The sequence below is a fragment of the Cervus elaphus genome, chromosome 7 (genome assembly GCF_910594005.1).
Source record: "Cervus elaphus chromosome 7, mCerEla1.1, whole genome shotgun sequence".
NCBI lineage: Eukaryota > Metazoa > Chordata > Mammalia > Artiodactyla > Cervidae > Cervus > Cervus elaphus.
In genome coordinates, this window is record NC_057821.1 from 30,141,643 (window position 1) to 30,163,186 (window position 21,544).

General features: G+C 37.5%; 2 protein-coding genes across 2 annotated transcripts; one reads left to right on the plus strand and one right to left on the minus strand.

Annotated features, from left to right (window-relative positions):
* Positions 1-13,267: 13,267 nt before the first annotated feature.
* Positions 13,268-14,236, plus strand: LOC122697468 (olfactory receptor 10C1-like). Its single transcript, XM_043908297.1, has one exon. The coding sequence runs from the start codon at positions 13,280-13,282 to the stop codon at positions 14,234-14,236; it is 957 nt and encodes a 318-aa protein (XP_043764232.1). The 5' UTR covers positions 13,268-13,279.
* Positions 14,237-16,906: 2,670 nt separating this feature from the next.
* LOC122697436 (olfactory receptor 2J3-like) lies at positions 16,907-17,833 on the minus strand. The gene has a single exon (XM_043908257.1). The coding sequence runs from the start codon at positions 17,831-17,833 to the stop codon at positions 16,907-16,909; it is 927 nt and encodes a 308-aa protein (XP_043764192.1).
* Between the last annotated feature and the right edge of the window lie 3,711 nt (positions 17,834-21,544).

The following is a 21,544-nucleotide window of genomic DNA, read 5'->3' on the forward strand; positions in this document are numbered from 1 at the left end:
ATCTTGTTACCTGAGGAAAGAATTACATACAGCCTAAAAGTGTAGGGAAAGACTCCAAGAATCACAGAGACACAGGAAATTTAAAAAACCAGTTTCAAGGGCATACCACTGCTCAGTTGTAAGACAATTTGGGCATTAAGAGAAACTGTGGTACCAACGAATTGAAAGAAATAAGAATCCACAAGCTAATAGTGATAAACTTAAAAAAGAATAAATGTATAGTGGAGAACAGAAGTCTGTTCCTATCAGCTGGATACTAACTAGTAAATATAGAAGGAATGGTGGCGTTAGAAAAACTTAAATATATGCTAAAAACTAGTGAATGAAGAAATGTTGAGCCATTTACATTGTTTAAAATATCTCCCCAGAAGTTACTTGTTAATTATAAAATGTAAAGTAGTAGACTTTACAACAGAAAAACCTAGTAGGCCACCGTAACAAAATAATCAGTGTTAACATCATTAATGTTACAAACCAAGATCATGTGACTGTTGATACAATGCTCTGAACCAGGGCATAGTGTCACTTCAGTCATGTTCATGCCAAAAAATGCATAGCTTGATGCTAATAATGAAAAGGCATGAGATAAACTCACAAGGAGACAAGATGGGTGAAATAGCTGACCTGCACTCTTTAAAAATATCAAATTCAAGAAAGAGTTTGAAATGAAGACAGATGAGAAATACATAGATACAGATATGACAGACAGAGAAACAGAGGAGAGAGAGGATAGGTGATAAAATAAATCTTTTCAGGCAGAGTGTAGACTATTGTTGAATCTGGTTAAAAGGTTAATAGCAGTTTTCTGTACCATTTTACAACTTTTCTACAAATTTTATATTTTACCAGAATAAAAACCTCCAGAAAGTAAATTAAATGCTTTTCTTTACTTTTTTATTTCATCCAAATGTTTGTCCTATTATAGAAAAATAACTTCTTGACTATTAGGTTTTTCTCATTCATTCAAGGATGACATCAGGGTAAATAGCAACTTGAAAATTCCTAACATAATGAAAGAAGAAAATCCCCATGAAGCAAATAATCTTTTCTTCAAACAGATTTAATTTTCTTCTCAGCATTTTCAGATAATTTCCATTTATGTGATTATAGAAAACAATAATTACAACCTCATAATCTTACATATAGAATAAAAGGTATGATGAATGATATCAAATTTATTTATGATTTCAAGACATTTATAGAGTGTGAAAAACATTAAGCTTCAATTATATATTCCTATAGAAAAGCTTTTCCTTCTTATTTGTTTACTTGCACTCACAGCTTATTTCTAAACTGAAACCTAAATAGAGATACCAAAAACAGAGACAAGAAACATGCACATCAGCTTACACACAAAACTTAAAATTAGAGTCCACATGATTTGACTCTGTGAAATAGATGGGGAGAACAGTGATAAAATGCCTCCCAAAGAACATATAAATATATCTGATTTGAAAGGAGAAATTTTTAGGAAAAAGAAAATATAAAGTCATTGAAAGAATAAAGAAGTAAGGAAGGGTGTGAAGATGGAGGACGGTGGAAAAGAACCAGACTACAAGTGCTCAAAGTTGAAAGTGTACAGATGTGTATCACAGAGCTGAGAAACATGAACACAGGATCTGAGGTGGTTTCTAAAGTATTTCTTTTTCAATAGGACAATAACTGAGACCATATTTAAATTCTAATCATAATTTTTTTTCTAATCATAAATTTTAATGTCTACATATATTTTATTCTCCAACTTAGTGAAGAATTCTATTTACTGAAACCATTAAATGACTTCATCATTTAAGATATTGTGCTTAGAGAATCTTGCATTTGTTTTTGGTTTAAAAAAATGAAGTATATTTCATAGATAGTGATAAATCTTAAGTGATTCTTTTTCTCTTATTGGTTTTCAGTCCTTCATATGAAAGATTAATGCCACCTTTTTTTATACAGTTACCCTGATAAGGTATAATAACCAACATTGAAATATCCCTCCTCCTCTCTGTGATTGCTTTGCCTCATTCCTCATTACATTGCCATATCACTTCTGCTTCCTCTTTCCACAGCCAATTTGTTTACTCTTGCTTCCTAATAAGCTACGGCAAAAAAAGAAAGAAAGAAAGAAGTCACAGAAGAGCCACCTGTGGTTACCTCTTTTGGGGTATTTTAACTGCTCACATTTTGATGTACAACTCTTGAAAAGACATTAGCAGTAGATAAATGGTGGAGTTTCAGCAGGAACATTAGAGAGAATGTAGCCTCACATTTGTAAGACTAATTCAGGCCTTAAAACTCTTATCATTATCTAATTGCTAATGATTAATCATTACCTAGACTACTTTCTATAGCTCAGAAACCATGCAGGATTATAAGCCAACACATTGCTTAAAAGAAATTTTTTGTAATTAAATAGAAAATTAAAGTATTATTAAACTATAGAAGGAAAGTAACTATAAAGATGTAACTAGAACTCTAAATGATAACTTGGACAAAGACAGGGTATCCAAGAAAGGACAAGCTTGAAAAGAGGCACTTCCTGCTCAAGGCTGTAGCTCAGACCTCACCAGAGAAGGTGTGGTTGAGCCCACTGGATGGTGAAGAAGTTCACCATGGCTGAGTCAAAAAATAGCAATGGTTGAATAGTAAATTATGAAGATGATTTAATTTAGAGGTCACTGCCATTTTAGGGATAATAGGAAAATATCAAGATTTTTAAGCATTTTCCTAGAATAGGAGATAGTATATCATGAGATGTAAAAACCAAAATGCTCTTGTTGCTTCTTCTGATGCAGATATAATTTTCTTCCTCCTTATACAGTTGCATGAGTAACCTAGTATTGATACATTAATTAAAACAAAGCAGCAGCTCTGAGATATATTTACCTTTTGCATGACATATCTTTCAACATTCTTATAGACATTAGAAAGAGATATAAGAGACCAAAAAAAAAAAAATAGAAGTAGAAAAAAGGTAGACTTTAGGGTTAAATTTCTTCTTACCAGAGAAGTAAAGACCTTATCAAAGGTTGCTTTCATAGACTGTTGAATGAAATATCTCTTCTCTATTTTTGAAATAAGACATTACGGAGGAAATACTGGTAGACATGAGCTTCTCTTCTCCATCACTATAACACTGGTCAGCTTTAAACCTTAATACTCTTATCTAGTGCTTAAGCAGTATTCAAATAACTCCTTTCATGTCTATCCCACGTGTCTGTCCACATGCTTTGTATTTGTCTGTTCAATCTATGCCTCTTTATGTGTGGACCAATGTGATCTCTGGTTTTCACCTGTTTGAAATCACCAACATAAATGGCTACCTACACCATATATTCTAATCTACTACATCAGTATAGGAAAACAGAGTCTGAAAATTACTATGATTGTCCTTGCTACACAAGACAGAGTCCTGAGTCTACCAAAAAGATCTGGTTTTAACTGGAAGGAGGAACTCATTAGAGCACTTAGTGTGTCCAGGGATAGACCTCTTTTCCTAGAGCAAGTAGTGCCTTTATGGAGACAAAAGAATACTGTGCTATGTTTTCCTTGACTGAAGCCACTGGGAGAGTAAATCCCAATGTGGCAATTAATGCCCTTCAAGGAGTTGTCCTAGTTAGAACAGTTTCTTTCTCTCACAGCAGGGTGGAAAGGGCCAAATGAAACTGTGCAGCTAGCTAACTGGTTTCACAATACTGCCCTGGTGCATCCCCGCTCTGAGCTAAGCAAACAGTTGGAGTTCTACACTGGAGGGAGAGCAGTGCAGACCATGAAAAAATCTCACTGTGAGACGTTAAGGCAGCTCCAACCCTGAGCAGGGAGTTGTTGTTCAGTTGCTCAGTCATGTCCGACTCTTTGTGACCCCATGGACAGCAGCATGCCAGGCTTCCCTGTCCTTCACCATCTCTCGGAGCTTGCTTAAATTCAAATCCATTGAGTCCATGATGGCACCCAACCATCTCCTCCTCTGTTTGTCCCCATTTCCTCCTGCCCTCAATCATTCCCAGCATCAGGGTCTTTTCCAATGAGTCCACTCTTCACATCAGGTGGCCAAAGTATTGGAGCTTTAGTTTCAATATCAGTCCTTTCAGTGAATATTGAGGATTGATTTTCTTCAGGATTGGATGGTTCAATCCCCTTGCTGTCCAAGGGATTCTCAAGAGTCTTCTCCAGCACTCTATTTCAAAAGCATCAATTCTTCAGTGCTCAGCCTTTTTTATGGTCCAACTCTCATATCCGTACATGACTACTGGAAAGACCATAGCTTTCACTATATGGACCTTTGTCGAAAAAGTGGTGTCTCTGTTTAATATGCTGTCTATGTTTGTCATATTTTTCTTCCAAGGAGAAAGTGTCTTTTAATTTCATGGCTGCAGGGAAGGGCTGCCATTACTGCCATTTACCCAGGCAGCACATCACAAGCAGACCAGACCTCTGAGGGCAGCCTGACCACCACACCCACTACACTGACTGTTGCCAAATAAACACCTCGGCTCCTCGCTCCAGCACTGCTCCTCTCTGGGGCTGAGGGGGCCAGTGCTGGGAGAGAGAAGAACACATACTGTAAGGGAATGGAGCCAACTTAACCCAACCCTCAGGGCTTCTGCTCTAGCAACTTGGGACTCACCCATGCCCTAAATAGGACTGTGAGCAGAGGGGAAGCCCTGACTCATACCTGGCGCTGGCCCCTCATCTCTAACCCCACCTCCTAACAAGATGATAGCTGACAGCACACCCTGAGGAAAGACATGACTTGTGTTCAAGTCAAATCCAGCTCTGCTATCAAAGTCATTGGACCCATGCAGACGGTATAAGGATGCTCCCATATAAAGATAGCTCTTCAAGCCCACCATAGGTAACTTTTCCATTGAGTTTCACAGAGACACACAAAGTGTCAAAATGAAAAGACAGAGTAACTTGTCCCAATTGAAATGGCAAGAGAAAATTTCTGAAACAGCAACTAATGAGACAAAAATAAACAATTTGCTAGACAAAAATTAAAATTATTAGTAGTGTGAATAGTAACTGAATTAGGGAAAAGAATAGATGTACACAGTGAGGATCTTAACAAGGAAGTAGAAATTATAAGAAAGAACCAGTCAGAACTGTAGCATACAATAACAAAAATGAAAAACACAATAGAAGGTATGAACAGCAGACTAGGTGATAAAGAAGAATGCATAAATTATCTGAAAGACAGATTAATGGAAATCACCAAGTGAGACCAACATAAAGAAAAACCAAATTTTTTAATCAATTTATTTTTTATTGAAGGATAATTGCTTTACAGAATTTTCTGTTTTCTGTCAAGCCTCAACATGAATCAGCCACAGGTATACATATATCCCCTCCCTTTTGAAACTCCCCTCCCTTTTGAAACTCCCTCCCATCTCCCTCCACATCCCACCCCTCTAGGTTGATACAGAGCCCCTGTTTGAGTTTCCTGAGCCATAGGGTAAATTCCTATTGGCTATCTATTTTACACATGGTAATGTAAGTTTCCATGTTACTCCTTCCATACAACAAATTTTTAAAAATGAGCTTCCCAGAGTTGCTTGCTGCACAATCGAGTCTGTGCCCCTGCCGCAACCTATGAAGCTGCCACCTCCTATGAGGACTACTGCTGCCCTGCCCTGACTCCACAGCCTGTGTCGTTTATCTAAGGACTGATGCTGAAGCTAAAGCTCCAATACTTTTTTCACCTGACGCAGTCGACTCATTGGAAAAGACCCTAATCCTGGGAATGATTGAGGGCAGGAGGAGACGGGGATGACAGAGGATGAGATGGTTGGATGACATCACCAACTCAGTGGACATGAGTTTGAGCAAACTCCAGGAGGTTGGTGAAGGACAAGGGAGCCTGGCGTGCTGCGGTTCATGGGGTCACAGAGAGTCAGATGTGACTTAGCAACTAAACAACAGCAACAACATCCTAAAATGCAGCTGCACTTCAAACACTCCAATGCTCATTGAAACTACTGTTGCATTCGATAAAACTGGGTTGCCTGGTGCCATTGCTTGGAGGTGGAACCTGAGATGGGACCAAATTTGTCATATATAGTAGCCAATACATTGGCTTGGTGGATAAGTCTGATGAAGTTTCCATAGGTGCATTGAAAAGCAGTTTTACCAAGCCACAAGCCTGGCAGAACTGCAACCTCTATGTTGGGGTTATAATCAACCTATTCAGACACTTAGCAAAGGATTCTTACTGTTCAGCATTCCAAATGTGCTTATCATTTGTACACAAGAGGAGAACATAGGCAAAACACTCTCCGACATAAATCACAGCAAGATCCTCTATGACCCACCTCCCAGAATATTGGAAATAAAAGCAAAAATAAACAAATGGGACCTAATGAAACTTAAAAGCTTCTGCACTACATTGACCTTTCATGAAATCATGCAGTATTGAGTTACATCTTTAAATTTGTTTCCATGCCAGACTCTTATCAATGTTTCTTATAAGAAATTTAGAAAGACTCGGGGCAAAGATACTCAGCACAATACTAGCATATTAATATTTTCAGTATCATATAGAACTAAAATCTCAGAAACTATGAACACTCTGGACCATATGAGGTTTATTCCTTCCACCATTTCAAACATGGAAAGCAGGGTCTGTAAGGATATTTGCTCACAGTATATTTACATCTCCCATATTCATACCATTATATATCAGATTTACTCCTTTTTTCTTTTACAGTGATTATTTAAAGTCTTTCTATAAAACTCATTTTTTACTCTTATAGAAAACCTCCATTCTGAAAATCCACATTGTACAGAAGCTTGTCTTTAATGTTTCCAGACAAAAAAGGCCTTACAGTTCATTTTAATGTTTGCCCTTTTAGGTGCAACTTTCAAGGAGGGCATGAAAAAGAATGGGAAGGGTTATTAAGTATTTTTAGTAAAATATTGCCTCTGTCTCTTGTAGAACATGTAGACTATGCACTTTAATTTAGTAAATGTTTTTAAAGGTAGAAATACTCTGTTATTATAGCTAAAGCAACTCTTAATCATAAAATTTCTGAAATTCTTGCAATTTCCTCACACTTAATTGAAGTTGTTTACCAACTTATTATTATTTTTGTTTGAAGTGTGATTCCCAACCTCTCTTGCAAAAAAATAAAATAAAGAAGTGGGTTTCTGCTAACGAATTGAGCAGACAATTAATATTTTATATGCATTTTGAGCTGTGTGACTTAGTATTTCAATACCTGACAGCTTGTTTTATTATGTGATTGATAAAATAGTGAAATATATTAATGCTAGCTTAACCATATATTTACATGGCCTGAGAACATGTGATTATTTTTCTGTGGGATAAATAATTTGTCAGTGCCCATCATCTTTTAAAAATCCAGTAGGAGAGCTTATAGTTGCTGCTGTTTAAATGCTAAGTCATGTCCTACTCTTTTGCAATCCTGTGGACTATAGCCCACCAGGCTCCTTCTGTCCATGGGATTCTCCAGACAAAAATCCTGGAGTGGTTGCCATTCCCTTTTCCAGGGATCCATCCTGACCCAGGGATTGAACCCACAACTCCTGCATTGACAGGCAAGTTCTTTATCATTGAACCACCAGGGAAGCTTAAACATTAAATAAATAATGAAGCGCTTTTTTTTTTAAATAAAAACAATTTAAGGAATTTCTGGGACAGCATCAAGGGTACCAACATTCACCTTATAGAGATCCCAGAAAGAGAAAAGAGAGAGAAGAGTGTGGAAAATGTAAACGTGGAGCTGCATCTTGAACCAAGTAGGGCTGGAGCAAACCCTAGGCTCAGGCTGGAACATGAACCTAGGGGCAGCCTTGGGAAACTGGCCAGCCACTCATGCAGTTTTCTGTCCTCCCTCCCCTCACTGCTTCAGGAGCAAGCAAGTGTGCACGGATCCTAAGGAGTGGAGTCCAACCTCCCCCCAGCCCTTCTAGTAGTCCAACTAGCTCTCCAACCAGTCTATGGGGTTCATCTTCCCTGTGCTGGACCCCCTGGTGTCCCCAGTATCTGGCTGGAATCATTCACTCCCTGGGGAGGATCTCTGCCCATGTAATCTCTCTTTTCTTCTGAGTCCCCTCCCAGGGCACAGGTCCTGACCTGACACTTTTCTTTCTACTAGATTTCATGTGGATATTTCTTATAGCCTTGGTTGTCCAGGAGTCTTTCTCTCAGTCTCCAGTTACTTTCCAGTGAGAATTGTTCCACATGTAGATGTCTTTTTTCTGTGTTCATTAGGGAAGGGAGTTCCCCATCCTGTTACTCCACCATCTGTACTCTTCCTATGCATAATTCATCTAATGGGGCTTTGGTGAGGGGTGTTTTCGATTTAAACAGCTTTCTCTTCCCTAGTCTTTCTCCTTTGCCTTTACATCATGTCAATGATATATTCAATATTAGGTAGTCGCTACCTTATCCACTTTTTAATATCACTAAACAATAAATACTGTGTCACACAGTTTTTTTCATCACCCTATATATATCTCTGATTCTCGGTTCTTTTTTATTACTTTTGATAGAAACAACTAGGTACTTTGTCAAACTCAGTTGTAATTAGATTATTATGATTTATTAGAGTCTTTTATGGTAATCAGAATAAACAATAATTGCTTCAATATAGGATGATATGAAAGTTACTTATGTCATTTTCATAATATTTTGATGACTACTTGGTTTAATTCAAACAAAAATTATAAATAGCTTTTGAGTATTTCATCTTAATAGTATAGAGTAGTCACATAAATATTTGATTTCAGTAGTACATTTCTCTTGAGTTAATATCCCATTGTGTACAGAGTCTATGATAGCAGTTACCTAAATGATAGATTGTATTATTTTACTGGTTATGATAGGTTGTTATATTTTACTGTTGATTCACTCTACTTTTGTTCTACAGTAAATTTTTTCATTGAGGGGGGCCCACATTGCAGCATGTGGGAACTTAGTTCTCTGACCAGGTAAGGAAACAGTGCCTCAAGCCCTGGAATGAAAGTCTTAACCACTGTGCTGCCATGGAATTCCCTATATTACCTTCTATATTTATGATTTTGCTTTCTAAATATTCATTTTTACCATAAATATAGACTTGAGAGAGAGAATTCCTGAGAGATATAATCAAACTGCTTCCTGACATACTCTAGTGAGAAGAATATGTCTCCTGGGGAAGGGAGGCAGGATAAGGAATCAAAACAAGGAAAAGAAATGAAGTAAAACTATTCATATACCATTTTTTTCAAGGCAAGAATGGTTCAAATACATCATGCTTGTATGTGTGTGTGTGTGTGTGTGTGTGAGCGTGGGTATGTGTGTGTAGCTGATGGCATTGCTAGGAAGAATATAATGCTATCAGAGAAGACACGCAATCTTGTCTGGGTTCAGACATGGTCCTAACTAAAACAAAATCTTGTCAGTGCATGGGCTTAGAACAGAAGATTGGGGAGGTTTACAGTCTTTAAATTTTGGGAGGTTATATTGAGAATGTTCAGACAAAATTCAGGAGTGGCTCATCAGAAGAAAATACCATCTACTTTTTTCCTCAAATATTAGGATCAAAGGTATGTGATATAACTGATGCCTTAAAAAAGAAGCCTGCATTAAATGGTAGATTAAAATGTGAAAATGAATAAACACCAAAATCACTATTCAGTTCTGGATATTATTTTAATCAGCTCTTTTTCCTTCTCTGAGTAGTATAATAATTTACTCATTTTGCCAGGATCCCTGTCTTAAAATTGCGATAAGGTGTTCCAAAATAATTACTTCTCAGGAAATAGATAATCTCTTATTTGAGGGTAATAGAAATGTCTAGATTATCCTGTACATGTTATTCCAATCAAATGATAGTTTCTGCTGGGTTATGTTGAAGCATCACCCAGCTAAATACTAGGCTCTTGATAAAATGGTTATGGGTGAATCATCTCTACAAAATTTAATGATCGATTTATATAAATTGTATCTACTATTCAAGCATTTTAGAAATGACAATTTCAGAATAACACAATTTAATTAAACTTCATATTTATTGAGTTTCCCTTGTATGCCAGGCACTGTACTGCTTAAGGTGAAATTTTAATAATGTCTCAAACATTTTCCTTTAACTGTTAGGAAACAAAGGAAATATTTCATTATGAGAACAGAGATTAATAAGGGACTGAGTCAGTGAAAGATCATTTCTAATTATGTGGCACTGACCTAAAATTAAACACTTATGCTGGATTATTTCCAATGCAGAACTATATAGAATGCACCTCTCTTGGATTTTGAGGCTGGGTAAGGTGGCACATGAAGTCAAGTCATTGAGGTATTAAAATTATCTTGTCTCCTTCCTCTGTTCATTTCATATACCCAACTACCACTGAAACTCCATCTCAAGATTCAAACCGTCAGAACCTTGTCAATGTCCAATGGTCACTTAATCTTTTATTATACTGAGCAGGAATAGACAAATTCAATTTACCATTGAGCATTAAACTTCTATATCTTTACATTAATATCACAGCACCCATTTGCTTGATGACTGACTCTGAATATAGGTGGTTTTAATAGCTTGGTAATAATAGGGAATATTGTAGGCAGCATTCCATGAGATCATTAACATGAGGCTTTTAAAAGGTAGGAGGTTTTGAGACTGATAAAGTACATTTTAGTTCTTGATTTTTCAGTCGTGGTTTGCTTCTATGTTTCCATTTTAACATCAAAACATGTATATTATCTAGGGTGAAACAGATCAACAGCCCAGGCTGGATGCATGAGACAAGTGCTTAGCCTGGTGCACTAGGAAGACCCAGAGGAATCGGGTGGAGAGGGAGGTGGGAGGGGGGATCAGGATGGGGAATACATGTAAATCCATGGCTGATTCATGTCAATGTATGACAAAAACCACTACAATATTGTAAAGTAATTAGCCTCCAACTAATGTATGACAAAACCCACTGAAATATTGTGAAGTAATTAGCCTCCAACTAATAAAAAAAAAATAAAATTAAATTAAAAAAATAAAGACAGAAAGAAATGGGGAAAAAAAGAAAGATAGGAAGGGCTTCATCACCCTTCCTTGACACAGAAATGATGGATCAGAAACTTTGTCAAGAAAATATATCAAGTGAGAGACAGAAGAATGTGCCAAATTGTTGTACTGCCCGTGATGCTCCTTTCTGCAGACTCCTGACATCCTGCTCTTGAGCAACTCACTCTCTTTCTATAGACAGGTATTAAAATTAAACTTTCTTGGTATGTACATAAGACTGACCTCTACTACATGGAACTTAGGTTCCCTGGACAAAGGTCAATAGATTAAATCCAAAAACAATAGAAAGGATAATGAAAAAAATCAGATTTTACATGATGTAGAATTATTCCTGGTGACAGGAATGGAGAAGAGAATTTGACTATTCGTCTGTATTCTCACTTCCAAGTGGGTATATACATTTATTTCTATATGATTTAATTTTTATTTCTAGGCAAAGTATAATTCTTTGTCAGTTTAAATACTTACAAGCACTCACAGATCTTCACTATCTTGGACATGCAATTTTTTTGATCTTTGAATTTTGTAAGGTTTTAAAAAGTATTTACCACAGGATGAATTTTTAATTCATCTTGTGGGTCTAGGAATATTAAATGACTCACAGCATGCATTAGCCTTTGTGCAGTCAGCCCTCACCATGTGCCATCCACCAGCAGGTTTCTCCCATTCCTCACATCCCCTGACTCTCACCCCCAACACAGGCGTTTGCATTTACTGTCTACAGTCTAAATGGGACAAGAATATTTATAAAATGAAATCTTTACAATGTCACTACTTAAGAGCCAGGCATTCTCCTTCTCTGGTTGGGATTTCCACCTTGCTTCCTCCACCATTGTCACTGAGGAAACTGTAGTTCCTTTCAGATACAGGAAGATAGAATTAGTTTGAAAAATATTTGGGTATTTAAGTGACAAGAAGAACGACAACATCTCCACATCCAGGGTTTTTAAGTAACTGTATAGGTTATTATTGTGAACTGATGATATTTAAGAAAATATTTTGAGTTTTTAAAAAAGATAAGTAAACTATTGTCTGTTTTCTTTGTCAAAACCTTCACTGAAATGTGTTCCTACATGAGGAATATAGATACTAAATTATTAATTAATTTAACTTCACAAAATGCAAGGTAAATGTTTATAAATGCTATAAGTGTAAATACATTATAATAGAATATTTGATGTGTGAAAATTTTTCAACAATTATATCTATAAAGCATCCCTGTAATTGTGCTGACTTGTTAGTCCGTGTTTAACAGAATTTTGAAAGAGTCCACTTGTTTCTATCTTGTTTTACATTGTTTAATCCCAGGACCTACAACAGTAACTGAAAAATACTTGAAAATATTCTGTGTTCAATAAATACTTGTTGACTGAATGAGTGAAGAAAGCAAGTCAGTGGCAAAAGATTAGGAAATAAATAGGTATGAGAAGAACTTTATTTGAGAAAATGAAGGGATGAAACAGAATTGTACAGAAATTTCTTTTCTATTGTATGCCTGCTGACTAGATATATCTTCAACAAATCAGCTGAGATAGTGAACATAAAGTAGGATTCAGTTTCAGGATGAGTCTAACTTACAAACTTGGTAAATTTTAAATTATACGTAGGAAATTTGTCTCTTTGACTCACTAGAGCTTGTTCAGTTCAATTCAGCTCAGTTCAGTCACTCAGTCATGTCTGACTCTTTGCGACCCCATGGACTGCAGAACACCAGGCCTCCCTGTCCATCACCAACTCACGGAGTTTACTCAAACTAATGTCCATTGAGCCATCCAACCATCTCATCCTCTATCGTCCCCTTCTCCTCTCACCTTTAATCTTTCCCAGCATCAGGGTCTTTTCAAATGAGTCAGCTCTTTGCATGAAGTGGCCAAAGTATTTGGAGTTTCAGCTTCAACATCAGTCCTTCCAATGAACATTCAGGACTGATTTCCTTTAGGATGGAATGGTTGGATCTCCTTGCAGTCCAAAAGACTCTCAAGAGTCTACTCCAACATCATAGTTCAAAAGCATCAATTCTTCAGCGCTCAGCTCTCTTTGTAGTCCAACTCTCACATACATACATGACTACTGGAAAAACCATAGCCTTAACTAGACGGACCTTTGTTGGCAATGTATCTGCTTTTTAATATGCTGTCTATGTTGGTCAAACCTTTTCTTCCAAGGTTTCTTCTTTTAAGCATATTTTAAGAGCTTGTTAAGAGTAATACAAGGATTTAAATTTCTATCTGAAAGAATCTTTCTGATGACTTCACCTTTCTTTTATTCAGGTCATGAGCATCAATTGTTCTTTGTGGCAGGACAACAGCATGTCTGTGAAACACTTTGCATTTGTCAAATTCTCTGAGGTCACCGAACAGTGCTTCCTTTTATTTACCCTCATCCTACTCATGTTCTTAGTATCACTGACAGGCAACGCTCTCATAGCTCTTGTCATCTGGACTAATCCGGCCCTCCATACCCCCATGTACTTCTTCCTGGCCAACTTGTCTCTCTTGGAGATTGGATACACTTGCTCTACTGTACCCAAGATGTTGCAGAACCTTGTGAGTGAGGCCCGAGGAATCTCTCGGGAGGGATGTGCTATACAGATGTTTTTCTTTACATTATTTGGTGTCAGTGAGTGCTATCTTTTGGCAGCCATGGCTTTTGATCGCTATATGGCCATATGCTCCCCACTTCACTATGCAACACGAATGAGTCGTGGAGTGTGTGTCCATTTAGCAATGGTTTCTTGGGGAGTAGGTTGCATAGTAGGCTTGAGCCAAACCACCTATATTTTCTCTTTAGACTTCTGTGGCCCCTGTGAAATAGACCACCTCTTCTGTGACCTCTTGCCTATCATGGCACTAGCCTGTGGGGATACATCCCATAATGAGGCTGCAGTCTTTGCTGTGGCCATTCTTTGCATTTCCAGTCCATTTTTATTAATCATTGCTTCTTATGGCAGAATTCTAGCTGCCGTGCTGATCATGCCATCCCCTGAAGGCCGCCAAAAAGCTCTTTCCACCTGTTCTTCCCACCTACTGGTAGTAACGCTCTTCTATGGCTCAGGATCTGTCACTTATTTGAGGCCCAAGGCTAGCCATTCACCCAGGGTGGATAAACTCCTGGCCCTCTTCTATACCGTGGTGACATCCATGCTCAACCCCATCATCTACAGTTTACGGAACAAGGAAGTCAAGACAGCTCTTCGGAGAACACTGGGCAAGAAAAGCAACCTCATTTAGAGAAGTCTATTCTACAGATTTCATGGGTAAGATACTAGGGGAACATATAAATTCCTCTTTGAAAAAGATGCACACTCAACCTAAGAGGAAAGAAGGAAAGGGGGGAAGAAAGCAGGGAGAGAGGGAGGAAGGAGAAAAGGGGAGGAAAGAAGGAAGGATGGAAGGAAGAAAACACTGTACTTGTCAGTGTGTTTTATAAGAAGCTTCTTTAATAACAGTGACCGTAACAGTGATTGTAATCTTGAAGACAGCTCTCTTCTTATAGCTAAAGTTCTGACTGCCAGTTCTGGAAGGAAGTTGGCTAGCAAAGAATTTTAAAGGTGAAGTCAACACTAGACTGGTTTTCCAAAATATTTCATTTTAGGCTAAAGTACAGGTTTGGAGTATAAATTACCAGATTTATACTCGGAAGTCTCAGAAATTCTCACTGTATACTCATGCATTTTCTATCCCCTGAAAGGTCTGTATGACATCTGCACTGGTCACTGGGGTAGTTCCCCCACATACGTTTGTCTCATATGACTCTCAGTTCTGTAATAACTATGATGTGAATTATTTCCTTCCATAAAAATGTCTTAAAATTCTTCATTCTCAGTTATTGGTACATAATATAGAATTAATGATTCTTTTTTGAGTTGTGAGTATATGAAAGTGTATAAACATAAAAAAAGCAAACTCTTAAAATTCAGAGGTGTTTGTTGCAGAATAATATGAAAAATTCTTGCCAAGAGTCCTCATAATAAAAAATTTTAAAAAATAATAATACTTAAATTTAAGGATAGAAGAAGAAAGTTGAACTGAAAATAATTAACATGTTATATTAATATATGTTATCAATATGTACTTGATTGTGGCAATTATTTGACAGTGCACACATACATAGAGTCATCACATTATACACCGTAAGTCATAACTCTTGACGATTTTGTCAATTTTATCTTGATAAAGATGAAGAAGAAAAAAATGTTATGATAATGTTACAATCAGGGGATGGTAGTGATGCTCACTAATGACCAAGATGTGTTTTGCCACATATCCTGTTTTTCCCAAAACCTAATAAATTCATTGAGGACCAAAACAGCATATTGTGGTTTCTATTTGTATTTTTATTTGTGTGTAGTCAATGAAGAATGGAAATAAACTGAGCATGCAAAATTAACTACTTAAAAATTATCCTACAAAAATGGGCAGGAATTATCTGTAGGCATTAGAGATTATTGTTTATAAGTGTTTATTAATCTAAAAAAATGAATGATATTAAAAATTAAAGCAAGTTAGAAACAATTTCTGTAGCATGATAATTTTTGTTTCATTTACTAATTTTGAAAAGTTTTACAAGTTTGAAATGATCAAAAACTGGTCAGTTACATGTAAAAAATAAAATTACATTTCCTCTAACCATATACAAAAATAAAGTCAAAAAATAGATTAAAGACCTAAAAGTAATAATAAGACTAGGAGCCATAAAACTCCTAGGAGTGAACATAGAACACTTTTTGAGATAAGTCACAGCAATCTTTTTGGATATGTATGCTAATGCAAAAGATATAAAAGCAAAACCAAACAAATTGGACTTAATTAAGGTTAAACGCCTTGATGGCAAAGAAAACAATCTATAAGTAACAAAAGGACAACCTACTGAATGTGAGAAAATATTTGCAAATGATATGCTTGATAAGGGGTTAATACCCAAAATATATAAATAGCTCATTCAACTCAGTATTCAGAAAACCAAATGACTCAATCAAAAAATAGGCAGAAGGCATGAATAGACATTTTTCCAAAGAAGACATACGGATGAACAGGCACATTAAAAAATGATCAACATCACTAATTATTAGAGAACTGCAAATAAAAACCAGAAAGAGATATCACCCTCACACCTATCAGAATAGCTATCAAAAAAAGAAATCTTTGAGCAATAGATTTTGGCAAGTATGTGGAGAAAAGGAAAGGAAATTCTTCTTGATAGGAATGTAAACTGGTGCAGCCACTATGGAAAACATTATGGAGGTTTCTCAAAAAAAAAAAAAAAAAAAAAAAATACAACTGCCAATCCTGGATATATATCTGAAGAAAACAAAAACACTAATTTGAAAAGATACATAGAATCCAATGTTCATAGCAGCATTAATTATAATAGCCAACATATGGGAGCAATCTTAGTGGATAAAAGAGATAAAGGAGATGTTACAATATATATGTCACACATGTACTGAAATACAAAGAGTCCATGTCACCACTTCACACATGAAAAGTTGTCAACATGATTATTAGAGAAATGCAAATTAAAACCAAAAAAATCACCTCACACTTGTCACAGTGGCTTTTATCTGATGGACAAGAAATAATGTGTTGGCAAAAAATATGAAGAAAGGGAACATATGCCTGATTCATGAAACTGAACATTGGTGCAGACATTATGGAAAACAATATGGAGGTTCCTCCAAAAATTAAAAATAGAACTATCATGTGATGCAGCAATTCATATTCTTGGCATTTAGCTGGAGACACCAAAAACAGTAATTCAAAATGATATGTGTACATATATGCTCATTTGCAACATTATTTACAAGAGCCAAGATATAGAGACAGACCAAGTGTCCATCGATGGATGAATGGATAAAGAAGATGTGTTATTATAAACACAATGCAATCCACAGACCATCCTCACCCCATTAATCTCTTTACTGCCCCTCTTACATCTTTGTTTCTGAGGGTGTAGATTAGAGGGTTGAGGCTAGGTGTGACAACAGTATAAAAGAGGGCAATGAACTTGCCTTGATCTTGAGAATTTCCTGTTGGTGGCTGGAGGTATATGCACATGACTGGAATGAAAAAAAGGGATACGACCATAAGATGGGCTCCACACGTCCCAAAGACTTTCTGGAGTCCAGTTGTTGACTGCATCCTCAGCACTGCCCAGGCAATGGCACCATAGGAGCTGAGAATGAGGATGAGAGGTATGAGAACAAAAATGGAGCTCATGACCATGAGGGACAGCTCATTAGCATGGGTATCAATACATGACAGTCGAAGCAGCGCTGGAACTTCACAGAAGAAATGGTCCACTTGGCGATGTCCACACAGGGGTTCCAAAAATGTAAAGAAGAAATGAAGTGCTGAGTTGGTAAAGCCACTTACCCAACAAGCCACAGCCAACAGATGGCAGAAACAAGGGTACATGAGGACAGAGTAATGCAGGGGTCTACACACAGCTGCATAACGGTCATAGGACATCACCATTAGTAGCACACATTCTGTGCATCCCAGTGGGAGGACAAAATAAAGTTGAATCATGCAACCAATGTAAGAGATGGTTTTTCCTGGGCCCCAGAGGTTAATTAGCAACGGAGGGATGAAGCTGGTGGTGTAGCAGAGATCCAGAAAAGAGAGATTTGAGAGGAAAAAGTACATAGGGGTGTGGAGATGGGAATCCAAGTATGACAAGATAATGATGAACAGGTTGCCTGTCAATGTCATCAAGTAGAACACCAAGACAACCACAAAGAGAACTACTTCCAGATGAGGCCAATTAGAAAAACCCAGTAGTACAAAGTAGCCTTCAGAGGTTGCATTCATTTTTTTCATCATCATTCATTACTTGTTATGTGAGGCAAGTATCATATATACCCTAGAAATGTAAAGAAGTACTGCAAGAGCAAAAAAAAAAAAAAAAAATCACATCAGAGCCACCTGTAGTTACCTCTTTTGGGGTCTTTTAATTGCTTGTGTTTTATAAGTGCAACTCCTGAAAAAGATGTTAGCAGTAGACAAATACTTGAATTTCAGCAGGAACATTAAAAACATTAAAACATTAAAAAGTTAGCTTCACACTTGTAAGTCTGATACAGGCTTTAAAAGTCTTAATCTTTAACTAATTGTTACGCTAGACTACTGTCTACAGCTCAGAAACCATGGAGGATAAACAGATAGCACATTGCCTAAAGTAAATTTTTTGTAATTAAACATAAGATTAATTATAAAGAATTATTAATCTATAAAAGGAGAGGAACTGTTAAAAAAAAATGTCGTCAGAACTCTAAATGATGTCTTGGGCCAAGGGACAGTATCCAAGAAAGAACAAGCTAGGAAAGAGGTACTTCCTGCTCAAGGCTGCAGTTCAGACCTCATCAAAGAGGGTGTGGTTGAGTCCACTGGATGATGAAGTTCACTGTGGCTGAATCAAAAAATAGCAATGGTCAAAGAGTGAATTACAAAGATACACCACTTAGAGATCACTGCCATTTGAGGGGTAATAGGAAATTTTCAAGATTTTTAATAATTTCTTTAGAATGAGACAGTATATCATGAGAAATATAAACCCAGATGCTTTTGTTGTTTCTTCTGATGCAGATATAATTTTCTTCTTCCTTACACAGTTGCATGAATTACATAATACATTAATTTTAAACAGTAGTAGCTCTGAGATATATTTATCTGCTGTATGACCCATCCTTCGGCATTCTTATAAAAGTTAAAAAAAAGATATGAGACCCAAATTTTTGTTTCGCTTAAAAATAGATGTAAGTAGAAAACTGGTAGGAAATTTAGGATTAAATTTCTACTTACAGTAGGAAAGGAAAATAAAGACATCATCAAAGGTTGCTTTCATAGGCTGTAGAATGAAATATCTCTTCTCTATTTTTGAAATACAACATTATGGAGGATTCCCTGTATTTGTCTGCCCAATCTATGCCTCTTTATCTGTGGGCCAATGATCTCTTTGAAATCACCAACATAAATGTCTGGCTACACCATGTATTCTAATCTACTACATCAATGCAGGAAAGCAGAGTCTGAAAACAACTATGATTATCATTATAACACAAGAAAGGATCCTGAGTCTACCTAAAAGATCTCATTTTAGCTGGAAGGAGGAACTAGTTAGTGCATATACTGTGTCAGGGAATGGACCCCTTTTCCTAGAGCAAACAGAGCCCTTATGGAAACAAAAGAATACTGTGTTTTGTTTTCCTTGACTGAGGCTACTGGGAGTTTAAATCCCAAAGTAGCAATTAATGCCCTTCAAGGAATTGTCCTAGGTTAGAACAGTTTCCTGCTTTCTCCCAAAGCAGGGTGGAAAGGACCAACTGAAACCACTGAGTTAGCTGACTTGTTTCCCTAGATTGCCCTTGTGCATGCCCCACCCTGAGCAGAGCAAACACTCACAGCTCCACACTGGAGGGAGGGCTGCCACAACGGAGGGAAAAGCTCAGTGTGAAATGCTTTGGCAGCTGAAAAATCAAATGGCCTCTGAGCAGGGAGCGGGCAGCCATTCTTGGCACTTACCCAGGCAGCACATCACGAGCAGGACAGATCTCTGACGGCAGCCAGACCACCACACCCAGCACACTGACCATCGCCAAACAAACATCCCCAACCTCTCTTACTCCAGCACTGCTCCCCTCTGGGGCTGAGGGGCCAGTGCTGGGAGGGAGAAGAGCACACACTATAAGGGAATGGAGCCAACTAACCCAAGCCTCAGGGCTTCTGTTCCAGCAACGTGGGACCCACGCTTGCCTTAAATAGGGTGGTGACAGCAATTGAGCAGAGAGGAAGTCTTGGCTCACACCTGGCTCTGGCCCTAGCCCCTTCATCTCTAACCCTACCTCCTAACCAGGTGGTACCTGCCAGCACACTCTGAAGAAATATCTGTCTTGTATTCAAATCAAACTCAGCTTTTCCCCCAAAGCCACTGCACCCACACGAACTATACCGGGACACTCCCAAATCTGTACACTATTTCAAGATTGCCAGTGGTAACTGTTTCACCTAATTTCACAAAAACAGAGGAAGTTAAGCAAAATGAGAAGACAGAGTAATTTGTCTCAGTTGAAAAAGCAAGAGAAAATTCCTGGAAAAAAAAAAAAAACAATGAGATGAAATAAACAATATACTGAAGAATTGAATAACCTCAGATATGCACATGACACCACCCTTAAGGCAGAAAGTCAAAAGGAACTAAAGAGCCTCTTGATGAAGGTGAAAGAGGAGAGTGAAAAACCTGGCTTAAAACTCAACATTCAAAAAACAAAGATCATGGCATCCGGTCCCATCACTTCATGGCAAATAGATGGGGAAACAATGGAAACAGTGACAAGCTTTATTTTCTTGGGCTCCTAAATCACTGCAGATGGTGACTGCAGCCATGAAATTAAAGATGCTTGCTTCTTGGAAGAAACGCTATGACCAACCTAGACAGCATATTAAAAAGCCGAGATGTTATTGCCAACAAAGCTCCGTCTAGTCAAAGCTAAGGTTTTTCAGGTAGTCATGTCTGGATGTGAGAGTTGAACCATAAAGAAGGCTGAGCACTGAAGAACTGGTGCTTCCGAACTGTGGTGTTGGAGAAGACGCTTGAGAGTCCCTTGGACTGCAAGGAGATCAAACCAGTCAAACCTAAGGGAAATCAACCCTGAATACTGAATACTCATTGGAAGGACTGAGGCTGAAGCTGAAGCTCCAATACTTTGGCCACCTGATGTGAAGAGCCGACTCATTAGAAAAGACCCTGATGCTAGGAAAGATCGAAGGCAGGAGGAAAAGGGGATGACAGAGGATGAGATGGTTGTATGGCATCACCAACTCAATGGACATGAGTTTGAGCAAGCTCCGGGATACACTGAATGACAGGGAAGCCTGCCTTGCTGTCATCCATGGGGTCGCAAAGAGTCAGACATGACTGAGCAACTGAACAACAACAAAAAAGCTGAAAGCATTAGTGATAAGAATGCTAACTGAATAGATGGAAAGTGCAAGAGGGAAAAAATGGATGAAAAGAATAGATGACAATGTATGACAAAACCCACTGAAATGTTGTGAAGTAATTAGCCTCCAACTAATAAAAAATAAAAAAATTAAAAAAAAAAGAATAGATGAAAACTGTAAGAATTTTACCAAGAAAATAGAAAATTTTTAAAAAACAAGTCTGAACTGTAGCACAGAATAACTAAAATTTAAAACACACTAGAAGGAATGAACAGCCAACTAGGTGATAGAGAAAAATACATAAGGGATTTGAAAGATTACTTTAAAATCACCAAATGAGACGAGCAAAAAGAAAACAGAATTTCAAAAAGTGAGCTTCTCGGTTTTGCTCACTGCAGGATGGAGACCAGCAAGCCTGTCAAAGTCAAAAAATCCACCACCACCACCCTGTGAAAACTACCTCCTCCCCTAGTCCTGTCTCTGCCACCACCTGTGTCACCACCACTTGGGGACAGGATGTATAATTAGGCCACAGTCTTCAGTGAGGAGACATATTCCTCAGTTCTGTGGTGTTCTTCATCACACATTTAGAAGTTT

Coding starts and splice junctions, on each gene's coding strand:
- LOC122697468 (XM_043908297.1), top strand. CDS start 13,280: ATGAGCATCAATTGTTCTTTGTGGCAGGACAACAGCATGTCTGTGAAA.
- LOC122697436 (XM_043908257.1), bottom strand. CDS start 17,833: ATGATGATGAAAAAAATGAATGCAACCTCTGAAGGCTACTTTGTACTA.